Consider the following 22,836-nt stretch of genomic DNA (forward strand, 5'->3'; position numbering starts at 1 on the left):
AGTCTGAGCCACAGAGTGAGACCCCATCTCCCAAAAACAAGAAAGAAAGAGAGAGAAGGAGGGAAGGAGAAGGAAGGAAAGGGGAAAGGGGGAAGGGAAAGGGAAACGGGAGGGGGAGGGAAGGGGAAAGGGGAGAGGAAGGAAGAAGGAAGGGGAAATGGAAGGGAAGAAGGAAGGGGAAAGGAAAGGGGAAGGGAAGAAGGAAGGGGAGTGGAAAGGGAAGGAGGGAGGGAAGGGGAGGGGAGGGGAAAGGGAAGGGAAAGGGAAAGAAAAGGAAAGGAAGGAAAGAAGAGAGTTAAAGTTGTTTCTAACAAGGAAGGACTGACTTCTGCCAGTTGCTATATTTTTCTTTCTAATTTTTTGTTCATTTCTTTCACTGCTCTGTTTAGCTGATTTTTTGTAGCATATTTTTATTTACTTCCCATTTCCTTTTGTGTGTTTTTTAAGATATTTTGTTAGTGTTTACCAGATTAACAGTGAACATTCCATATTTATGACAATCTAGTTTAAATACCAGCTTTGTCTCAGTATCATACAAAAACTCTGCTCCTATACAGCTGCCTTCTCCTGCTGTTGTTGTTGCTACAGATTACATCTTTATACATTGTGCACTGAATAACATAGATTTATAGTTACTGTGTATGCATTTGTGGTACACTTCTTTAGGAAATAAAGATTGGAGTTACAAACTACGAGTTGGAGTTACAAAATACAAAATGCTGGCTTTTGTACTTACATAATTTTTTACTGGAGCTCTTTATTTCTTCATACAGCTTTGAGTTATGAAGATCTTTTCATTTCAACCTTCCATTTAGTATTTTCTGTAGGGCACGGTTTATGATAATGAGTTCTCTTGGCTTTTATCTGGAATGTTTTAATTTATCTTTCATTTTTGAAGGATCGATTTGCCAGGTTTACAAATTCCTGGCTGGCAGGATTTTCATTTTTGTTTTTTCCCCTCTTTAACACTTTAAAGATGCCATCCCACTGCCTTCTGGTCTCTGTGGTGTCTGACCTCTGTGGTTGTTATTTGGCTTTTGATAGTTATAATAGTGTGCCTCAGTAGATCTCTTTGAATTTTTCTTACTTGGAGTTTGTTGAGCTTTGTGGATGTAAAATTTGTGTTATTCATAGAGTGTGGGCAGTTTTTATCCCTTATTTCTTTGAGTAATCTTTCTTCCCATTTCTGTCTCTTTTTTCCTTCTAGGACTCCTGTAATTGTATGATAGATAGTCCACTCAAAGTTGTCCCACAGGTCCCTTAGGCTCTATTCACATTTCTTTATTTTTTTTTTTCTATTCTGCTCCTCATGCCAGATTACTTCAATTTTTATATCCTCCAATTCATGATTCTTTCAGCTGTCCACTCAAATGGGTTGTTAAAACCTCTAGTGGATTTTTAAATTTCAGTCATTTTACTTTTCAGCTTTAGATTTTCTACTTGGTTTCTTTTTAAAGGTTCCAACTCAGTTCAGACATTGTTGTCCTCATTTCTTTTATTTATTTGTAATTTTTGATGACGCTTAAGATAATTTATTTAAAATTTTTGTTTACTAAGTCCAATATCTGGGCTTTCTTAAGGAAGGAATTTGTTTTCCTTGAGTAGGCTCTATATTCTTGTGTCTTTGAATACCTTCTACTTTTTTGTTGGAAATTGGACATTTGAATATTTTAATATGGTAACTTTGGAAATCAGATTTTTACCCTTCCCCAAGGTTTGCTGTTTTTCATTTTTGAAGGCTGCGGTTGTCTATTTGTTCAGGTACCTTACTATGCTTTTTTTTTTTTTTTTTGAGACAGTCTCGCTCAGTCGCCAGGCTGGAGTACAGCGTTGCAATCTCGGCTCACTGCAACCTCTGCCTCCCGGGTTCAAGCAATTCTAGATCAGCCTCCCGCGTAGCTGGGACTACAGGCATGCACCACCACGCCCAGCTAATTTTTGTATTTTTTTTTTTAGTAGAGATGGGGTTTCACCATGTTGGCCAGGATGATCTTGACCTCTTGACCTCCCAAAGTACTGAGATTACAGGCATGAGCCACTGTGCTCGGCCACCATGCTATTTTTATAGTCTGGTTTCCTCGTTCTATGTGTGTCACTGAAGTCTCTGTTCCTTAGTTTGCATTCAGCTAATGTTTTTACAGAGATTTCTTTGAATCCCTGGTGCTAAAGACAACAAATAAACACTTCTCCCAGTCTTTGCACATTGACTCTGTGCTGGGGTACTCTTTAACATTTAGCCAGGCTGTTTACAACCTTGCTTTAGCCTTCATGTCCTGATTGCACTGAACCTTGAGAATAGCTGGAGGTGAAAGCTTATGGTCTTCTTAGGGCTTGTGAGTATACATTCTGCCTTGGATATGTGTCCGGATTTCTAAATTTCTCAGTATATGTGGGGGTTTTTGAAAGCCCAAATTTCCCAAAGATACCTTCTCCAGGTTTTCTTCTCAGGCCTTAAGTGGTATACTATATGTCTCAACCATAATCCTCTGCTGCAGACAACTGCAGATATTTTGTTCTCCTTACAGTGTTTTCGAGCAAGGATTATTTTTTTTTTCTATCCTAAATGAGTTCTGAGTTAGGTGAAACAGAGACAAGCATATTGCATCAGTCCTTCAGGTATTTCCCACATAGTTGGAACAGATAAACAATTCCTTGTAAGTAAAGTCTGCTCTGGTCCCTCTAGAATCAAGGACCAGGGACCCACATTTGGAACGCCGGGCTGCTGTCTCAAGGCTGTCACCAAGCCAAGGAGGGTTGGGTTAAAGGCAAGTAGAAGTGCCACAGAGCTTTCCTACCATTTTGAAGTTGCCTTTTTTTTTTTTCTTTCTGATTTGGTGTCTATTTGGTTGCGGTCAGCCTTTGACCTCTTCAGAATTCTGACGAAGTTTATTCTGATAGTTTCTGCTTGTTTTTTGATGTCTCTGAGGGACCTGAGCTTGGTGCCGCCTACTTCTCCATTATGCTGACATAATTCCACTTCATTAATTTTGTACTCTTACATGTTTTTTTCTTATTATGTAAACTTTTTGCTTTAGAAGAGTTTTAGATTTATGGAAAAGTTGTGAAGACAGTACAAACAGTTTCCATATACATCCCATAAACACAGTTTCCCCTATCATTAACATATTAATGTAGTACATTTGTCACAATTAATGAAACAATATTGATATATTATTAAGTAATGACCACTTTATTGGGATTTTCTTAATTTTTCCCTAATGTAATTTTTCTGTTCCAGGATGCCTACATTCTACTTAGTCATCATGTCTCCTTAGACTCTTCTTGGCTGTGACAGTTTCTCAGACTTTCCTTGTTTTTGATAACCTTGACAATTTTGAGGGGTTCAAGTCAGGTGTTTTGTAGAATGTCCCTTAGTTGATATTTGTCTACTGTCTTCCTCATGATTAGACTGAGGTTAGGGTTTCTTAGAGGAAGACCACAGAGGTAGTGTCATTCAGTCATGTCATATCAAAGGAAAATGCTATGAGCATGATTTATCACTGTTGATGTATCACTGTTGATTACCTGGTGGAGGTAGTGTGGTCATGTTTCTCCACTGTAAAGTTACTCCTTTGTCCTCTGTTTTCAACTGTACTCTTTGGAATGAACTGGAGAATTACGCTACACCTCCTTGATGGCAGAGTATCCATATAAATTATTAGGAATTCTGTGCAGGAGATTTGTCTGTTCTCTTGTGTTTATTTAATCATTTATTTATATTCGTATGAACTCATTGCTAGTTATCTTATACTTTGGTTATAATCCAACACTACCTTGTTCATTTTGTTGCTCCAACTGCTTCAGCTTGGCCATGAGGCTGTGTTTTCAGTTGGTTCCTGTGTCCCTTTGACATAGCCCATTATCGTGTTTTCGTTTGAGTACTTTCTCATTTTCTGGTACCAGAAGTGATTTCAGGCTCATTATATATGTGGTCTGCCCCAGCCCTAGAAGCAGCTGGTTTTCAAAGGAGCACTGGTTTTCTTTCTTTCTTTTTTCTTTTTTTTGGAGATGGAGTCTCACTCTGTTGTCCAGGCTGGAGTGCAGTGGCATGATCTCAGCTCACTGCAATTCTTCTTCCTCAGCCTCCCAAGTAGCTGGGATTACTGGTGTGTGCCACTATACCTGACGAATTTAGATTGTTTAGCTTTGTAAGAAATTGCCAAACTGTCTTCCACAGGTGCTGTATCATTTTGCATTCCCACCAATTGTGAATCAAAATTCCTGTTATTCTGCATCTGAACCTGAAATTGATATTGTCATTGTTTTGGATTTAACCATTTTAATAAATGTTATGGTATCTCATTTTTGTTTCTGTAATGACACATGATGGTGAGCATTTGTTCGTATGTGTATTTGCTATTGGTCTGTCTTTGGTGACGTGTCTATTCAGATCTTTTGCCTGTTTTTCAGGTTGCATAATTTGTGTTCTTATTATTGAGTTTTGAGGGTTCTTTTGCATGTTTTGGTTCTAACACCGTTTTAGATAAGTGTTTGCAAATAGTTTTTCTCAGTCTGTGGTCTGTTTTTTTCATTTTTGTAGAAGCATCTTTTGCAGAGCTAAACATGAATTTGATGCTATAAATTTCTCTCTGTGAACTACTGTCTCTGCATCCCATAAATTTTGATAAGGAGTATTTTCTTTTCTTTTTTTTTTTTTTTTTGAGACAGAGTCTCGCTCTGTGGCCCAGGCTGGAGTGCAGTGGCTGGATCTCAGCTCACTGCAAGCTCCGCCTCCTGGGTTCACGCCATTTTCCTGCCTCAGCCTCCCGAGTAGCTGGGGACTACAGGCACCCGCCACCTTGCCCGGCTAGTTTTTTGTATTTTTTAGTAGAGATGGGATTTCACCGTGTCAGCCAGGATGGTCTCGATCTCCTGACCTCGTGATCCGCCCGTCTCGGCCTCCCAAAGTGCTGGGATTACAGGCTTGAGCCACCGCGCCCGGCCGATAAGGAATATTTTCATTTAAAACATTAAAAAATTTCTTTTCAGACTTTCTCTTTGATCTATAGGTTGTATGTTGTTTAGCTTTCAGGTATTTGGAGGATTTTTCAACCGTCTCTTGCTTATTGGTTTTATTTAATTCCATTGTAGTCTGAGAACATGTTTTTTGTATGATAGCTATTGCGTTAAATTCATTAAGGTATGTTTTATGGCCCAAAATACGTTCTATGTTGAACATGAACAGAATGATAGAATGTATATTTTATTGTTTGGGATGAAGTATTCTATAAATGTCACTTAGATCAAGTTGGTTGATAGTGCTATTTTGGGTCATTTATGTACTTACTGATTTTCTGCCTGTTGATCCATCAGTACTTACAGGGGTGTTAAGCCTCCAATTGTGGTGTATATTTCCAAGTTTTTGCCTTATGTATTTTGATAGTCTTTTGTTAAATGCATAAATATTTCAGATTATGTCTTCTTTAATATGATTTTGAACCCATGCAATGAGCTCTTAATTTCAGATATTGTGCTTTTCAGCTCTAGAATGTCCATTTTATGTATGTATGTGTGTGTGTGCATGTGTGTGTATGTGTATACATGTGTAAGAGGTGTCTGAGAGCACGCCCAGGTTATTAATGATGCCCTAGGATGACTCAGCATATTTTGGAGCATGGCATTAGAAACCAAAATTGGGGTGCTAGGTGTGCCTGTTGTTACTGATGTATTGTTTCTTGTAGATCCATAGTCATACTTATGGCTATGATTTATTGTAGTAAAAGGATACAAAGCAAAATCAGCGAAATTCCTAGAGTTTTCTCCCAATGGGGTCTCACAGAACGCGCTTAACTCCTCTAGCAATGACATGTGACAATACACGTAAAATGTATACCAAGGAAACTCACTAGACATTTGGTGCCCAGAATTTTTATTAGAGGCTGGTCACATAGGTACTGTCTGCCTATCATGTACCAAAATTCTAGACTCCCAGAAGCAATGCACATGTCGAGTATAAACTATATTACTTATACAAACAGCTCAGGCTCAGTGAGCCGTTCTTATCAGAGAAGGTTAAGGTCAGAACCTTTCTGAAATCCAAGCTCCCAAATGCCCATCAACGGTGATCTTTTATAGCAGACCTTTCAAAGGTTAGTAGTCTCAGGCTTGCTGTGTTAACCTTTTTCTGTATAACACACATACCATGTATGTGTTGAACTTCTCCCATTTTCTCATTTATTTTGTTGATATTTTCTTCTGTTTTGTTGAACATGTTAATTCATTTTGAAGTTCTTGTTTGTTAATTCTACTATCTCAGTCACCTGTGAGTTTGCTTTTGTCTTTTTTTTATTGTCTCTGTCTTTTCACATACCTTGAAGTTTTTTACTAGATGCCAAATATTGTGTTTAAAAACAGTAACATTGGAAACATTGGTGGAAGCTCCAGAAGATGATCTTGTTGAGCGGAGAGGATTCATCCTTTTCTCTGATGGGCATGTAGACTGCGGGGCAGTCACTTGAATCAATATGTGCTGAGCTTGGTCATATTCATTTCATATTCATTTCAGTCCTATTATTTTAATAACAAAGTTTTACTTCCTTGATGACAGTTAACTTGATAATGTAAAAGGTAATATGAAACAACGAATATTTCCTCTGTAACTTCAATCTCCTTGGTACACACTGCTAGTTCCTGCAGTGTGCAACTTAATAAATGTTATTCTGTGTATCTCCTTATCAGGTCATAAGCACTCTGGGAACAGGGACCATGTTTGTCTGTTTTCACCAGTAGGATTTGCAGCACCTAGCACAATTCCAGACCCTTAATAAAAACTCAATTTATACAAGATATTTTGTTTTCTATATAGTATAGCACAGAGGGAGGTAAACTATCTGTCATTTTTTAGTAAACTCTAAAGGTATTAGTTCTTTTAAATCTTTTCTATATCATCTAGTTCTGACCATTTCATGTAAAAAGAGTATGCTATTACAGGAACAAGTGTCATTCAAGGATGTATGTGTGGACTTCACTCAGGAAGAGTGGTATCTGCTGGACCCTGCTCAGAAGATACTATACAGAGATGTGATCCTGGAAAATTATAGCAATCTTGTCTCAGTAGGTAAGGAGTTTTTTTCCCCACATAACTATCAATAGCATGCATTTACTAGTTGATGAAACGTGAATGCCCTGTAGTTTTCTAAATTAAACCTTGAGATTGAAGTCTCTGAGATGACTGATCTCATTTGGCCACCATAAAGGTGCTCTTCCCTCCTCAGGGATTGGTTCATTTGTGCACCTTCTTTGAATAGCTGGTGAAGCTGTGCCTTTCTTCCCCATCATGTATTCAGAGCTCCTGAAACAAAGCTATTTAGCTCCAGTCCTGTGTTATTTTATCTTAACAGGGTATTGCATTACTAAACCAGAAGTGATCTTTAAGATCGAGCAAGGAGAAGAGCCCTGGATATTAGAGAAAGGATTCCCAAGCCAGTGCCACCCAGGTGAGTTGGTGATTTCAAGGCAGATGAAAGCCAGAGGAAATTAGAACTTAGGTAATTGGTTTAGAATTTGTCACCTTTAGAATATTTTTTAGAAATGTCTATTTTTAGCTCCAGACCTTTGGAAATGATCAAAAACAATTGGCCCACATCCCTGTTACCTTAATCACTCCTCCATATGTTATTCTCACTCATAAATGCTTTTCTTGGCTGGGTGCAGTGGCTCATGTCTGTAATCCCAGCACTTTGGGAGGCTGAGGCGGGCGGATCATGAGGTCAAGAGATCGAGACCATTCTGGCCAACATGGTGAAACCCCGTCTCGACTAAAAATACGAAAAATTAACTGGATGTTGTGATACGCTCCTGTAGTCCCAGCTACTCGGGAGGCTGAGACAGGAGAATCATGTGAACCTAGGGGGTGGAGGTTGCAGTGAGCTGAGATTGCGCCACTGTACTCCAGCCTGGTGACAGAGTGAGACTGTCTCCAAACAAACAAACAAAAAACAAAAAAAAAACAACAAAAAACTTTCTTTTATTTTTTTGACATTTTGAAGTATTTTACTTATACCTATAATCCAAACCAGTTGGCTTCATTTTAGATATGTTTTCTTGGTTAGTTTGTCTTTATCTTTTAAAATTGTTTGCCTTCCTTCTGTTGTCTTGGACACCTTTTGTTAGCTGACAGGTATTCATGCAATCCTTCCATATTTTCATTTAACAACATATGATGAGCACTTACTATGTCTGTTATGTTTTAGGTAATTAACAGAATAATGTCCCTGGTATCCTAGTGTGTATTACAATAAAGGACAAAAAAATGCATGTGTGTGCACATGTCTGTGTGTGTGTATATATGTGCACACCCATGTGCATATGTATGTGTATATAGGTGCACACACACTGTTAGGTCATGGTCAGTGCTGTGAAGAGAATTCACACGGGAAAGGAGGATGAAGAATGATGGTATAGTCTGTTTGGCAAGTAGGTTAGAGAAAACCTTTTTGAGGAGTTCCCACATTAGAGATGAGGCTTTAATAATATGAAAGTGTGAGTTATGTGGATTCAGAGTAGTCCAGGCAGAGAGAACATAAGATACCAAACCTCTTAGACAGGTGTGTTCTTAGAATGTTTGAACACTGTGAGGGAAACCACTGTGGTTGGAAGCTAGTGGGCATGGTGGAGACTGGTGGGAGATAATGTCATGAGAAGTAACATGAACTATGGTAGATACATTAATTTTACTTTTGGTGCTATGAGAAACTGTTTTGAGTAAATGTAAATCAGCTTAAGTTGTCAGATTTGATTTACAGTTTAAAAGGATCTCTCTGACATCTGTGCAGTGTATATACTGTGGTGGGTGGTTATGGGCGGCATGAGTAGGGATAGGGTACCATATGTGCTTCAGAGGAGAGAGGATAGTGGCTGAGACTGTGTTGGAGGTGCCAGAGGTACTGAGAAGTGGTAGGTTTGTACAAATATCTTGAAGATGGAGCCAAGAGCATTTGCTGTCAGATTGTATATGAGAGAAAGGGGAATCAAGTGTGACCCCGATAATTTGTCTCAAGCAGCTAGATAAATTAGGTTATCATTTACTGAGACAGAGAAAAATTAGAGAGGAGACATATAAGGGAGTTATCACGGATTTAATTTTGAACACCAGAAGTTGGAGATAACTGTTAGAATCAAGTCTGTTTTTGACTAGGAGATTGGATATGTGTAAGTACATGGTTGAGGCCAGAACTAGAAGTATCCATTTGAAAGGCATCAACTTTAGATGATGTTAAAGGAATGAGGCAGAATGAGATCTTCAAGACCAGAAGTCAACAGACTTTTTTGTAAATGACCAGATAGTAAATGTTTGAGGCTTGGCAGGCCACATATGGTTGTGGTTACTGCTGCTCCTCCTCATCTTCTTTCTTTTCCTTATTCCTTCTCTTTCTCCTCTTGCTCTTTCTCTCTCCTCTTTTCCTCTTCCCTTTTCTCTACTGTCTCATCCAGCTTTTTCCCTTTAAAAACTTAAAAAACATTCTTAACTCAAGGGCCATTGTCTTGTAGTTATATGCCAACCCCTTTTCTAGAGTGTGATTGTATGTAGGTGAGAGTAGTCCTGGGACAATAATGCTTTTAGTAAGTATTAAATTCATCCCATAGAGGATATTGAAGAATAACAATCTGAGCTACACAAAAACCAGAGAGCCTGGTTTCCTGTAGTCAAATAAGGTACATTCTTCCGCGTTACTGCTATCTTGAATGGCAACCATGGCATTGCTGTGCTAATAAACCTGTTAATATCTCCTACTGGTCTCTTTGTTCCTATTGTTATTTTTCATTTAAAACTATCTTCTACATACCTTTATATTCTCACTTTTCATTGTTATAACTCAAAAGCAAAACTATGTCTGTATTCTCTCATTCCTGACTCAGTCTGATTATTAGTTGTCTGATTTCTAATTCCTAGTTGGTTCTTTTCTCTTTTTTTTAGCCTAAATTATTCAATTTATCTTCCTTTAGCTTAACAAACGAACCTAAAGTTGCTGCTTATTAATAAATTAAATTTCCTTTTCTTTTCTTTTAAAAATTTTAAACACTTGTGTCAAGGGCTGACTTTCAATAGATCACAGCAAGGGAGCTGCTCAGTAAATTTCCCTTTCAATGACTATGATAGTGTAGTCGTTTGCTACCTGTCTTAAATTTGTTTGTTTCTGCTCCCTAAAATTTATGTCAAATCTCATCCTATTCTATGTCTTAAATTTTATTTGCAAATGCTTTCTGATTTATTGAAAAACTTCCATTCTTGTTTGCCTTGCCTTTTTTCAGGTAATTCATACTGTGTTTGTAAAGTGTTTAGACATTGAATAGTAATGGCTTGTTATTATTTAACTTGTTTTAAGTTAGAACTTAATTTTTAGCTGAAACTTAAATAGCCCAGATTTTATGACATTAACTCACCAGTGGCTGTATGCCAAAAACTCAGACCTGTTCATATGGCTTAGGGTTGCTTAGGGTTTCTTTCTGTATTGAGATTTTTGTTCTCCAAAAGAGAAGGGCCTCTCTTACTAATTTGGATATATTGATAATTACTTTGTTGATTATCTGTGTAGCCAGATTTAGGAGAGATCATTCATTTTCATACATTCTGAAAGTATTCTATGGTACTCTTTCTAAATACACATCCCCATATTTTGTCCTCATGTACTATAGCTGATCAGGTACAGGTTGAAAATAATTCAGTGCATGTTGCTTTATAAGAATAATGTACAGTTTACTCAGTGGGGGCAGAGGAAACAAGACTATAGTAACACCTGCCAAGATCTGGACTCTGGTCACAATAGAGGCAATAGCATTGAGCAAGGGATTTATTTTATGTTACAATGAATTATATAGACAGTAACTTCTAAAGGATGGATCAAGTGGAGCCTTAAAATGGTAGAGATGTTATAGAGATTTTTGCTATCATTATTTTATTATTATTAGTTTTTGTTTTTAAGTTAAAGTAGCAGTTCACTGAAGGATATCCAGCATGTAAGGAGAGATAAGGATAGAATGTTTCTAGTTGAGTGGAAGGTATGTTGTTGGGGATGAGCAATTTCTGAGAGTCTAATCTCTAGCCAAACTGCACAGAAATATTTTTAATAGATTTGCATGATGTTGAGAAGATGAGGGTGTAAACCATGCTTTACCTCTGCCGAACTTAATTCTTATGTTTCTCACTACCACTCACTCAATTTCCTTTTTAAAAAAACAACTCCCTTGAACTCATTCTCTGTGCATTTCCGCTCTTTGGAAAAACAGCTCTTAGAATATCTCTATCTCCCATTCATCATGTCTTGAGTTTATTTCACCTTCCCTAGTATGCTTTTCCTACAGCGTTAAAAAAAAATTATTTCTTCTCAATAAAACTTAAAGAAAACACTGGATCTTGGGCTATATAGGACTATTCTTTTGAACCCAAGGAAGTTGATGTTTTCAGAATGTTAATTTTCTTGTTGATTCAAAGAAAGAAGCGTGTACTCTGGTGGGAATTCTACCCCAGAAAACTGTGTGTGAGAGGATTAGGACCAAGCTCTATTTGTCTCCACCAAACTTAATTCATCCTCTGAAACCCCTTGTGTGCTTATCTTCACCATCTCTTTATTCAGTGTTCATTGTCTCTGTTGGGTTCACCCCATTTTCTCCGAGTTTTTCTATTTCTGAATCAGCCACTCTGGTTCTCTGTGCTGTGAATTTTATTTCACCTTTTCTTTTCAGTTTTGAAGGTTATATTTATAAAGTGTTAAATGTCATTGCCAATTTCCTCTCCCTGTTTCCACTGAAGCATGTTTATGTTTTCCACCTAAACCTTGTTGGGTAAAGAAAATGTACACTTGAACTCAGTTCACACCAGGAAACTGAATTTAAAACAAAAGAATTGACTGACTGTATGATAGGGCATTTGTGTAAAAGTCCAATTCCATCAGAAATGTACTAAGGTTCATAAGATGTGGTTATTTTTCTCATTTCTAGAAAGGAAATGGAAAGTTGATGACATGTTAGAGAGCAGCCAGGAAAATGAAGATGACCATTTTTGGGAGCTTCTATTCCACAACAAAACAGTAAGTGTAGAAAATGGAGACAAAGGAGGCAAAACTTTCAATTTGGGCACAGACCCTGTTTCTTTAAGAAATTATCCCTATAAAATATGTGACTCATGTGAAATGAGTTTGAAAAATATTTCGGGCTTAATTATTAGTAAAAAGAACTGTTCCAGAAAGAAGCCTGATGAGTTTAATGTATGTGAGAGATTGCTCCTTGATATTAGGCATGAGAAAATCCCTATTGGAGAGAAGTCTTATAAATATGATCAAAAAAGGAATGCCATTAATTATCACCAGGATCTCAGTCAGCCAAATTTTGGCCAACCTTTTGAGTATAATAAAAATGGACAAGGCTTCCATGATGAGGCAGCATTTTTTACAAATAAGAGATCTCAGATGGGAGAGACAGTCTGTAAATATAACGAATGTGGAAGAACCTTCATTGAAAGTTTAAAGCTCAATATATCTCAAAGAACTCATTTGGAAATGGAGCCGTATGGATGCAGTATTTGTGGGAAGTCCTTCTGCATGAATTTAAGGTTCGGACATCAGAGAGCTCTTACAAAGGATAATCCTTATGAATATAATGAATATGGGGAAATCTTCTGTGACAATTCAGCTTTCATTATCCATCAGGGAGCTTACACAAGAAAGATTCTCCATGAATATAAAGTGAGTGACAAAACCTGGGAAAAGTCAACTCTCTTAAAACATCAGATAGTACACATGGGGGGAAAGTCTTATGATTATAATGAAAATGGGAGCAATTTCAGCAAGAAGTCACATCTTACCCAGCTTCGGAGAGCTCACACAGGAGAAAAAACCTTTGAATGTGGTGAGTGTGGGAAAACCTTCTGGGAGAAGTCAAACCTTACTCAACATCAGAGAACACACACAGGGGAGAAGCCCTATGAATGTACTGAATGTGGGAAAGCCTTTTGCCAGAAGCCACACCTGACCAACCATCAGCGAACACATACAGGAGAAAAACCATATGAATGTAAGCAATGTGGAAAAACATTCTGCGTGAAGTCAAACCTCACTGAACATCAGAGAACACACACAGGGGAGAAACCCTATGAATGTAATGCGTGTGGGAAATCCTTCTGCCACAGATCAGCCCTCACTGTCCATCAGAGAACACACACAGGGGAGAAACCCTTTATATGTAATGAATGTGGAAAATCCTTCTGTGTGAAGTCAAACCTAATTGTACATCAAAGAACTCACACTGGGGAGAAACCCTATAAGTGTAACGAATGTGGGAAAACCTTCTGTGAAAAATCAGCTCTCACTAAACATCAGAGGACTCACACAGGGGAGAAGCCGTATGAGTGTAATGCATGTGGGAAGACCTTTAGTCAGAGGTCAGTGCTCACCAAACATCAGAGAATTCATACGAGGGTGAAAGCTCTTTCAACATCCTGAATGTTAGAAGCCTTCGTACACCTGTGAAATTGGTTATACAGTTTCAAAAAAGGAGATTAGAGAAAGCCAAAGAATGTCAGACATGTGTAGAAAATGACTTCTTGTTTGAATATGTAAAAGCTTTCAAGAAAAATTAAAACCTTTCATTAGAAAATTTGTACTGAGGGGAATTCTGTTAACCTAAGTAATATGGTGAAAATATTTATCTAGAATTTATGCTGTTTAGTGTTGTATTCCAGATGTGATACCAAAATTGTATTGCAAATATAATGGACAATATTCATTTATACCCATATTCACAGTGGGATCTGAAGCTTGTAAAAGTTGAATGACAGCAGCATTAAACATACATGTGAAGAATCCCTGATGTTTGTAGACCTTATGTGAGTATGCTAATATAATAAATTTGAGTATGCTTGATTTGTATATTGGAATTCAACATGATTGTGATGAGAAAGTACGTACCCTTAATTGAGTAACTACTATGGTATGTGTTAATATTTTCCACACTAAATACCATTGGTGTCTTTATAGGTTGATATATATGTGTATGTACATATGTTTGTATGTATATGTAAATATATTTCTACACATACACTTAAATATAGTGATGTGCTAGTACAACCTCATACTGACTTAAAAGTTCTGCTGATTGTTAAATTTTAAGGAATTTTGTGAGCCAGTTATTAAAAACAGTCATTATTTAAAATATGTAAACTTACAGTTAAATTAAAAACAAAGGTAATAAATACTCAGCACTCATCACTTCCTAATTATTTTGCTACATTTCACTATTACCTTTGTTGTTTTACTTATTTAATCTGTGTGATGAAAATACTGTATATAGTGTGCACTGCACATCTGTCTCTTCCCAACTCGACATGCAGTGCTGTCTTGTTGGTAGATTGGACTTAGTAGGAGTGTTTACACCATGGAAATTGACAAACTATAAATCAGGGTTTTAATTTTCTCAGATAACCTGCTGTCAAATATTTACAGCACATCACTGTGTATATATGAAAACGTATTTGGCAATACAAACTGCGTACCCTTTCTCTCTCTTTCCTGACGTAAATAAATGGCTATGGCCATTTACAGCTGAACCGCATCTTCAAGAAAGAAGCCAAAAATATTTTCGTGAGGTTTTTAACTACCTCTGAATCTGTCCTACTCTAAATACTACCAGAGTCCCTTTGTCGTTTGGCCAGTATGTGTTTTTAGTGAAATATTATTTCACAAAGAACTATATCATGTACCTTTCCTCTGACTGTTTCCTGGCATATATGCATGAATATGGCCATTATTGAACTGTCACTTGAGTAAAGAAGTTAAACAGTAGTTTTCTGAGGTTTTTCAGCTACCTCTGGGTCATTCTGTAATGTAAATGCTGTTAAGAATGGTTTTTACATAAATTATGCAAAGGTTAACAAACAGTAATACTGCACTCCTCAAATAAAAAGTGGCGGTATGTAATGAAAGGCCCTTTTCATACCCTTGTTATTTCATTATGTATCTGTTTAGGCATGGCCTATGTGACACTAGTTCTGTGTATTAGTATTTTAGAGTGTCTCTGCTTCCCTTGTCCTGTTGTTTCCTTTGCCCCCCCTTGGAACACAGTGGTCAGCAGTTCTAATAGACACTGCCCATGTGATGGCCATTCCCTACTTCATCCTTGCTGAGCTAAATTTTTTATTTTTGTGCATTCTTCTCCCAGATGACTTAAGTGGTAAGTCCAAATTAGTCAAAGCTAATCATGGAAGTTCCATTTTAATGATTTTGTTGGGGTGAACTTGGGAGCAGTGAGATGTTTGGGAATTATTGTGTAGTCCTTCTGGGAAAGATCTCCTTGATACAACATTGTCATGACATGAGAAGAGACTTTGTCTCTTCTACTGGGCTTTTTCATGTCTGTACATGCTATTGGCTTATCGTTTGTATCTGAAGGGCAGTAGGCTGAAGATAACAGTGTACAAGGTGGGAAAAACCAGCTCAGAGGTGATGTTGCCGAGCTACTCTGCTCTCTGTACCTGCTCTCCACTGGGACTTCGTATAATCCTCAATAACTGTTTTTTATTTGGTCTTAGGGCTATCTGATACTTAAGAGCTGAAGGCATTCCAGCTGGCACAGAGGAATATTTTTCTAAGTGTTAATGTTCTATATGGTAATTGGGGGAAGAATTATTTCTTTTGACAAGTTAATATACGGATGGCTGTTTGTATCAGCCATGGTTCTTTCTGGCGGAAAACAGAATTCTCCAACTAAAAAGATTTTAATGGCAGACTGATTACAGTGGTGTGGGCCAGAAACAAGGGGCACTGAAACACCCAGAGACTTGCATCAGCAGGAAGCCATTACCATTCTGAGCCTTGAAGGGCAAGGATGGAAACAGTGTTACCAGAGCCCAGTAAGAACTGCTGTCATGGAGGAGGGGCCACCTTGTAAGAGACATCATTACTACCAGAACTGTGGTGCCAAATTGCTGGTGCCTCTCTTTGGAGAAACCAACCAGATACATCTGCGGGAGAGCCCAGGTGGGCACAGAGAAGGGTGGAGAGAGAATCTGGGAAGAGAAATGGAGAATAAGCAGCACAGTGTTTTTCATTTCTGTAAATTCCTATGTAGAAGGCTCAGTGTTAGAAATAAAGTTACTCTACTAGTTGCAAGTTAAGTGTTTCTGTTTGTTCTCCTTTCCTATTGGCATAAGTAAACTCCCTTTGGAACCACGCAGGTATGTCTCTCCTTCAACATGTGTGAAGCAGACATTACATTAAATTACATTATTCATATGTCCCTGTGGTGTTTCTTATTGTATGTGGTGTAAGGTAAGCAGCTCTGTATCCTTCCAAATAAATAGCCAGTTGTCCCTGCACTGTTTGATTAATTCACCCTTTCTTGTGTTAATTTGATACATTTTTATTATGTACTTAAATAAGTGTTATGAGTATTGCTTTTGACTGCTCAGTGCAACTTTTCTGCATTCTTCTAGTAATAGAACCTGTCATAGTGATCACGGGGTGGCATTTACCCCAATCCTGGCTCCACAGAGTACTATGTCTTCATGTCCTCCACATTTGTATTGATCCAGAAATGGTAGTTTGTTACAAAAGAGGCCAGTGACAAGCCATCCTAGAATATTTTTATTGGGAGGTCACTGTAGACCAGAGAGTTTGTGTCCTTATTGCTTCCAGCAGTCATGTTGACAAAGTACATTTGCTCTGTAATCTACTGAAAGTCAGTCTGCAACACAAAAATGAAAAAATAAAAGAAGATGGCTATGATAAGCACCATAAAGAAAAATCAAAATAGGAAAAGTCAGATACAAGGTTTGATTTTAGATAGGATGGAGAGGAAAAGACCTCACTGAGCAGGCTACATTGAGGGAGGAGTGATGTGGATAGTATCTCGAAGAATAGTGTGTTCACATGTGTGTCTCTAACACATGCATGTAAACCAAAAACTTAAGATTCTGTTTTATGAGATCCTTACCCTAATTACCTGTAATGTACTTTGTTGATACTTTCTCTTATACTGCATTCTATTAAAAGAAATACTTTTTCCCATATACTAAACTGATCTCACAATCAACAGTTTATCCTCCAGTGCACTCATGTTTAAACCAGGATGAGAATTGCTGGGTCATAGATTTGTGATTTCTGAAATGACTAATCACTCCCAGTGCCTGGAAATAGTTTTCTGATAAACTCCTAAGAGCCTGTTTTTGGAACTGGGCTTACTGTCTGTCTTGAAATTGCCTTTCTCTGGTCTAGTGGGCCCTGTCACTTCACACCCTACCTGTATTTAGCGGGGAAATGTGGAACTATTGCTTCTGGTAGGGTTCAGCCCATGGGTATCCTTGATGCCTTCAACCCCTACCCCTGTTTGCTGCTGGCAGCCAGAGACTGTAGCTGTGACTGCCCTGGATCCTTTCATCATATCTGTCCTTTTCTGAGGAAGACTTACCTATTCTCCTTCCTGTTTTTCCGCCGAGTCTTCATCTGTCACCCAGTGACTGGACACTGCACACTCAACCTCCTCCTTTTGTCTGAGGAACTCCAACTCCCTTTTCCCAACCTACCTCTCTTCTCAGATCTTGCATTCCCAGGCTTCTCATTCAGACAACAAAAAACCAATGTCTTCTCTTAGACAGCAGTTATGAAGAGCAAGGTCTCAGATACTTTGGGAGGTGAGAACTGATGACTAATATGAAGCTATGCCATGTTTGGAGTCCATACTTTAGTGTGGCCAATGCTGTCTGTTATTGGTTTCTTTATCTACAGAATGGGGGTAGTTATCCTCTCTACAAAAGTGGGCCTTAACCATAAGCTTGCTTTCAGTAATAGCCCAAAATTCTCCCTTTACCAATCCCCTAAAGGAAGCTCAGGACCTCAGAAAAGAAGACAGGAGTTCAGAATTTCTTCAACTCAGACCCCTTGTAAAGGCTTACCCTATTCTTGTGGATCTCTGATAACATCCCTTAAAACAGAAAACGAACTTGGAGAAACTTGGCAGCCGTGACTGGTGCCCATGACCTAGTGGGACTTCCTTAGCTTTCGCAGGCCTAGATTCCCCTGTGCTGATGTCTGCACCAGTTGCCGATATTGGGAGAATAAATATTCTTTGGAATTTGACAGATGAGTTCTCTTCAACCCACCTCACTCACATATTGGTTCACTTCCCTAAAGTAACTTGGTTTTTAGTTCTGTCTGGGCCTTTTTCCATGCACTGTAACCAATATATATGTGCCTGTAGAGAATTTATAACATACTGGAGTTTTATGGACATTTGAGTATTAAAAATCAAGAAATATGGTCAGAATATTAATCAAATGCTAGAATACATACAAAATCATAAGAGATTTGCCTTTAATTAGATCCAGGCATGACTGGAGAGTTGTAAGTTGTATTTTTAATTGCTTCTAAAGAGAAATAAATAGTAGTATCAGCTCAGCCACAGGAAATTAACCTTAGATGAATTGATACTACTATTATGTATGGTTTTTAGTTTTCTCAGATGATTTGATGATGTGTACACATATTATTGTTACGTTATTACAGTTAAATATATTTTAAAGTTCCTATAGAAATGTTGCCTAAGTTTTCAAACTGGTAATGTTAGTGGTAGTGATGAAAAACATACCTGAACATCAATAACTTTAGAAGAGCAGTCAGATGCTATCAAAGGCTGTGAAGAACTTTAACCATGAAACAACGGGGAGTGAGTTTAGTAGGTAATGATGAGGAAATAATACTCAGAATATAGACATTAAAATCACTGACATGACTTTACCACAGAAGTCATAGGGTTATACTCTCTGAAAATGCATTTTTCCACTTACTTATATGAGAAAATGAGTGGGGAAAATAGTACTTTCTGTTATGTGTGTTAGTTTTGTCAGGGGCTTTTGGTTTGACTTCTTATATTTCAGTGTCCTTTTAGGATACACACACACACACTTACACAATAGAAGTATAATGTATATGGTGAACTCATTTACAGTACATAACAGTTTTCCATCTTAGTTTTCCTACCCTTACCTCACCATTTTTAACAACTACTTAAAATTTCTCAACAATCATTTATCTACAATATTTTATCTACACCTACCAATGGCTCACTTTTAGGTAGTTTCCCATATTTTTACTCTTACAAATGAACATTATTGAGGTACACCTTTGAGCATATACCTTTCTACCCTTGTCCAAGTTTTTTCTCTCTCTCCCTTTTTTTTTCCCCCATCTGCACAGACACAAAACCACCAAGTTGTCTTCAAATTAATTTCTCAGAGTCTACTCTCTGGATAATAGGGGTTCTAATGAAATTGACTCCAGGAAGTCTGTATGGATTTCATTCCCATTCAAAGTTTGGAAATGTGACAGCTGGATAGGGTGACTAATGCTTGTAATCCCAGCACTTTGGGAGGCCAAGGTGGGAAGAATGCTTGAGCTTAGGAGTTCAACACCAGCCTGGGCAATATGGTGAAACCCTTTCTCTACAGAAAATACAAAAAATTAGCTGGGCATGGTGGTGCACTATAATCTCAGTTACTTGGGAGGCTGCGGTGGGAGAATCACCTAAGCCTGGGAAGTTTAGGCTGCAGTGAGCTGTGATTGTGTCATTGCACTCTAGCCTAGGTGACAGAGTAAGTCCCTGTCTCAAAAACAAAAGAAAAAGTTCGGAAATGTGGGCCCACCATTGCCACAGTGGGTGCTGTTCTTTTTTTTTGTTGTTAAAAAATTCCAACCTTACTAATATAACATGATAAAATAGTTCTTAAACATTTTAGTTTCTAAATTTTCTACAGACATTGAACAATTTAAAAATATTGATTACACCTCACTTTCTTGATGTTGGCTTATATCAGTAGGCTCACTTTAACTGAGGTGCTCATCATTTTATAATAGCTAGTCATGGAAGATTATTAAGATTTTCTTGGTTTATGTGCTCTCACCAATCTAAGTACATAGTTTACCTTTTTACAGGAACAATGGAAACTTGTTTTTTTTACTTTATGAACAACATATCAACAGGATAGTCTTTCTCTTTTCTGGGAGGTATACTTTAAAATTTGTCTATGGGAATATATATATTTTTTAAGTTTTCAAATTACTTCAAGCTTTTAAGTAATTTTGGCTGGGTGCAGTGGCTCACGCCTGTAATCCCAACACTTTGGGAGGCCAAGGCAGGCACATCACGAGGTCAGGAGATCGAGACCATCATGGTATCACGGTGAAACCCCGTCTCTACTTAAAACAAAACAAAACAAAAAACAAAATTAGCTGAGTGTGGTGGTGGGTGCCTATAGTCTCAGCTACTCAGGAGGCTGAGGCAGGAGAATGGTGTGAACCTGGGAGGTGGAACTTGCAGTGAGCCAAGATCGCGCCACTGTACTTCAGCCTGGGCAACAGAGTGAGACTTCGTCTCAAACAAAACAAAACAAAACAAAAAAAACTTTTAAGTAATTTTTTCCCTCTGCAATTGCTATGCAATCTTAACATTAAGATTAGAAATGCTCATTATAATTTTTAAACGCTTTGGTAGTTTAAATTTTATATTCCATGTGAAGTATATTTATTATGTGAGGTAAACATTTACACATACCATGTGATCTACAGAGAGAACCACTTACCCCAACACCATTTATTAAATAGGCCTATTTCTCTCTACTTTGAAATGTCATTGTGATGGTTAATTTTATATGTCAACATGACTGGGTTGTGGAGTGCCCAGATGCTTGGTCTGACATTCTTCTGGGTATATCTGTGAGGGGGTATTGGATGACATTAACATTTAAATCAGTAGACTAAGTAAAGCAGATGAACGTGGGTGGGACTCATCCAATTGATTGAAGGCCTGAATAGAACAAAAGTGCCAACACCCCTGAGTAAGAATTCCTACCAGTGACCTTCAAACTGGACATCAGCTTTTTCCTGCCTTTAGACTCAATTGAAACATTAGCTTTTCCTGGGTCTTGAGCCTTCAGATTGGAACAATACTCTCAGTCCTCCTGGGCCTCGAGTTTGCTAACTCAACCTGCAGATCTTGGGACTTGCTAGCCTCCATAATCAGGTGAGCCAATTCCTTATCATAAAGCTCTTTCTATATGTACATCTTATTGGTTCCATTTTTCTGGAAAACTGACATAGCCACCATTATCACCTACTGAATTCTTACATGATCTTAGGCCTTTACATATTTTTTTTTTCAGACTCTGAAATACTTAGTTTATTCTAGCCATTAAAGATGCATCTTTGCCCCAGTGCGGTGGCTCACGCCTGTAATCCTAGCAATTTAGGGGGCCGAGGTGGGTGGATCACCTGAGGTCAGGAGTTCGAGAACAACCTGGCCAACATGGTGAAACCTTCTCTCTACTAAAAATACAAAAATTAGCTAGGCATGGTGGCATGTGCCTGTAGTCTTAGCTACTCGGGAGGCTAAGACACAAGAATCGCTTGAACCCAGGAGATAGAGGTTGCAGTGAGCTGAGATCATGCCACTGCACTCCAGCCTGGGCGACAGAGCGAGACTGTCTCAAAAAACAACCAAAAAAAAAAAAAAAAAAAAGATCTCTAGTTAAGCTTCGGTCTGTATCTTCACAAAATTCTCGACCCCCCTCATTATTTCACATAAAATTTACATTTGTTCTAGCAGCAGTACAAAAGATTTGAAAATACAGAACGTTGTTGAGAATTTGTTTGGAATGTTGTGACATAATGTGCATAATTTTTTTTGTTCAAAAAATGATTAGTTCCTGTTACTTGCTTTTTGTTTTGTTTTTTTTTTGTTTGTTTGTTTTTTGTGTTTTTGAGACAGAGTCTCGCTCTGTCACCAGGCTGGAGTGCAGTGGCGTGATCTTGGATCACTGCAACCTCCGCCTCTTGGGTTCAAGCGATTCTTCTGCCTCAGCCTCCCGAGTAGCTGGGACTACAGGCACATGCCACCATGCCAAGCTAATTTTTGTATTTTTTTTTTTTTTTTAAATTTATTTATTATTATTATACTGTAAGTTGTAGGGTACATGTGCATAACGTGCAGGTTTGTTACATATGTATACTTGTGCCTTGTTGGTGTGCTGCACCCATCAACTCGTCATTTACATCAGGTATAACTCCCAATGCAATCCCTCCCCCCGCCCCCCTCCCCATGATAGGCCCCGGTGTGTGATGTTCCCCTTCCCGAGTCCAAGTGATCTCATTGTTCAGTTCCCACCTATGAGTGAGAACATGCGGTGTTTGGTTTTCTGTTCTTGTGATAGTTTGCTAAGAATGATGGATTCCAGCTGCATCCATGTCCCTACAAAGGACACAAACTCATCCTTTTTTATGGCTGCATAGTATTCCATGGTGTATATATGCCACATTTTCTTAATCCAATCTGTCACTGATGGACATTTGGGTTGATTCCAAGTCTTTGCTATTGTGAATAGTGCTGCAATAAACATACGTGTGCATGTGTCTTTATAGCAGCATAATTTATAATCCTTTGGGTATATACCCAGTAATGGGATGGCTGGGTCATATGGTACATCTAGTTCTAGATCCTTGAGGAATCGCCATACTGTTCTCCATAATGGTTGAACTAGTTTACAATCCCACCAACAGTGTAAAAGTGTTCCTATTTCTCCACATCCTCTCCAGCACCTGTTGTTTCCTGACTTTTGAATGATCGCCATTCTAACTGGTGTGAGATGGTATCTCATTGTGGTTTTGATTTGCATTTCTCTGATGGCCAGTGATGATGAGCATTTTTTCATGTGTTTGTTGGCTGTATGAATGTCTTCTTTTGAGAAATGTCTATTCATATCCTTTGCCCACTTTTTGATGGGGTTGTTTGTTTTTTTCTTGTAAATTTGTTGGAGTTCTTTGTAGGTTCTGGATATTAGCCCTTTGTCAGATGAGTAGA

General features: G+C 38.1%; 1 protein-coding gene across 17 annotated transcripts in view; it reads left to right on the plus strand.

Annotated features, from left to right (window-relative positions):
• ZNF248 (zinc finger protein 248) overlaps nt 1–22,836 on the plus strand; it is a 100,828-nt gene that overhangs the window by 13,496 nt on the left and 64,496 nt on the right. For 6 of the 17 annotated variants that reach the window (XM_025397321.1, XM_025397325.1, XM_025397322.1 and 3 more), the window contains 3 exons: nt 6,931–7,057; nt 7,341–7,436; nt 11,938–16,105. In XM_025397321.1, the coding sequence (XP_025253106.1) occupies nt 6,931–7,057; nt 7,341–7,436; nt 11,938–13,436 (1,722 nt within the window). In that variant the 3' untranslated portion in view covers nt 13,437–16,105. Of the gene's footprint in view, nt 1–6,930; nt 7,058–7,340; nt 7,437–11,937; nt 16,305–22,836 lie in introns of those variants that run through there. The other 11 variants (XM_025397332.1, XM_025397330.1, XM_025397329.1 and 8 more) reach the window with 4 other exon arrangements.

The sequence above is a fragment of the Theropithecus gelada genome, chromosome 9 (genome assembly GCF_003255815.1).
Source record: "Theropithecus gelada isolate Dixy chromosome 9, Tgel_1.0, whole genome shotgun sequence".
NCBI lineage: Eukaryota > Metazoa > Chordata > Mammalia > Primates > Cercopithecidae > Theropithecus > Theropithecus gelada.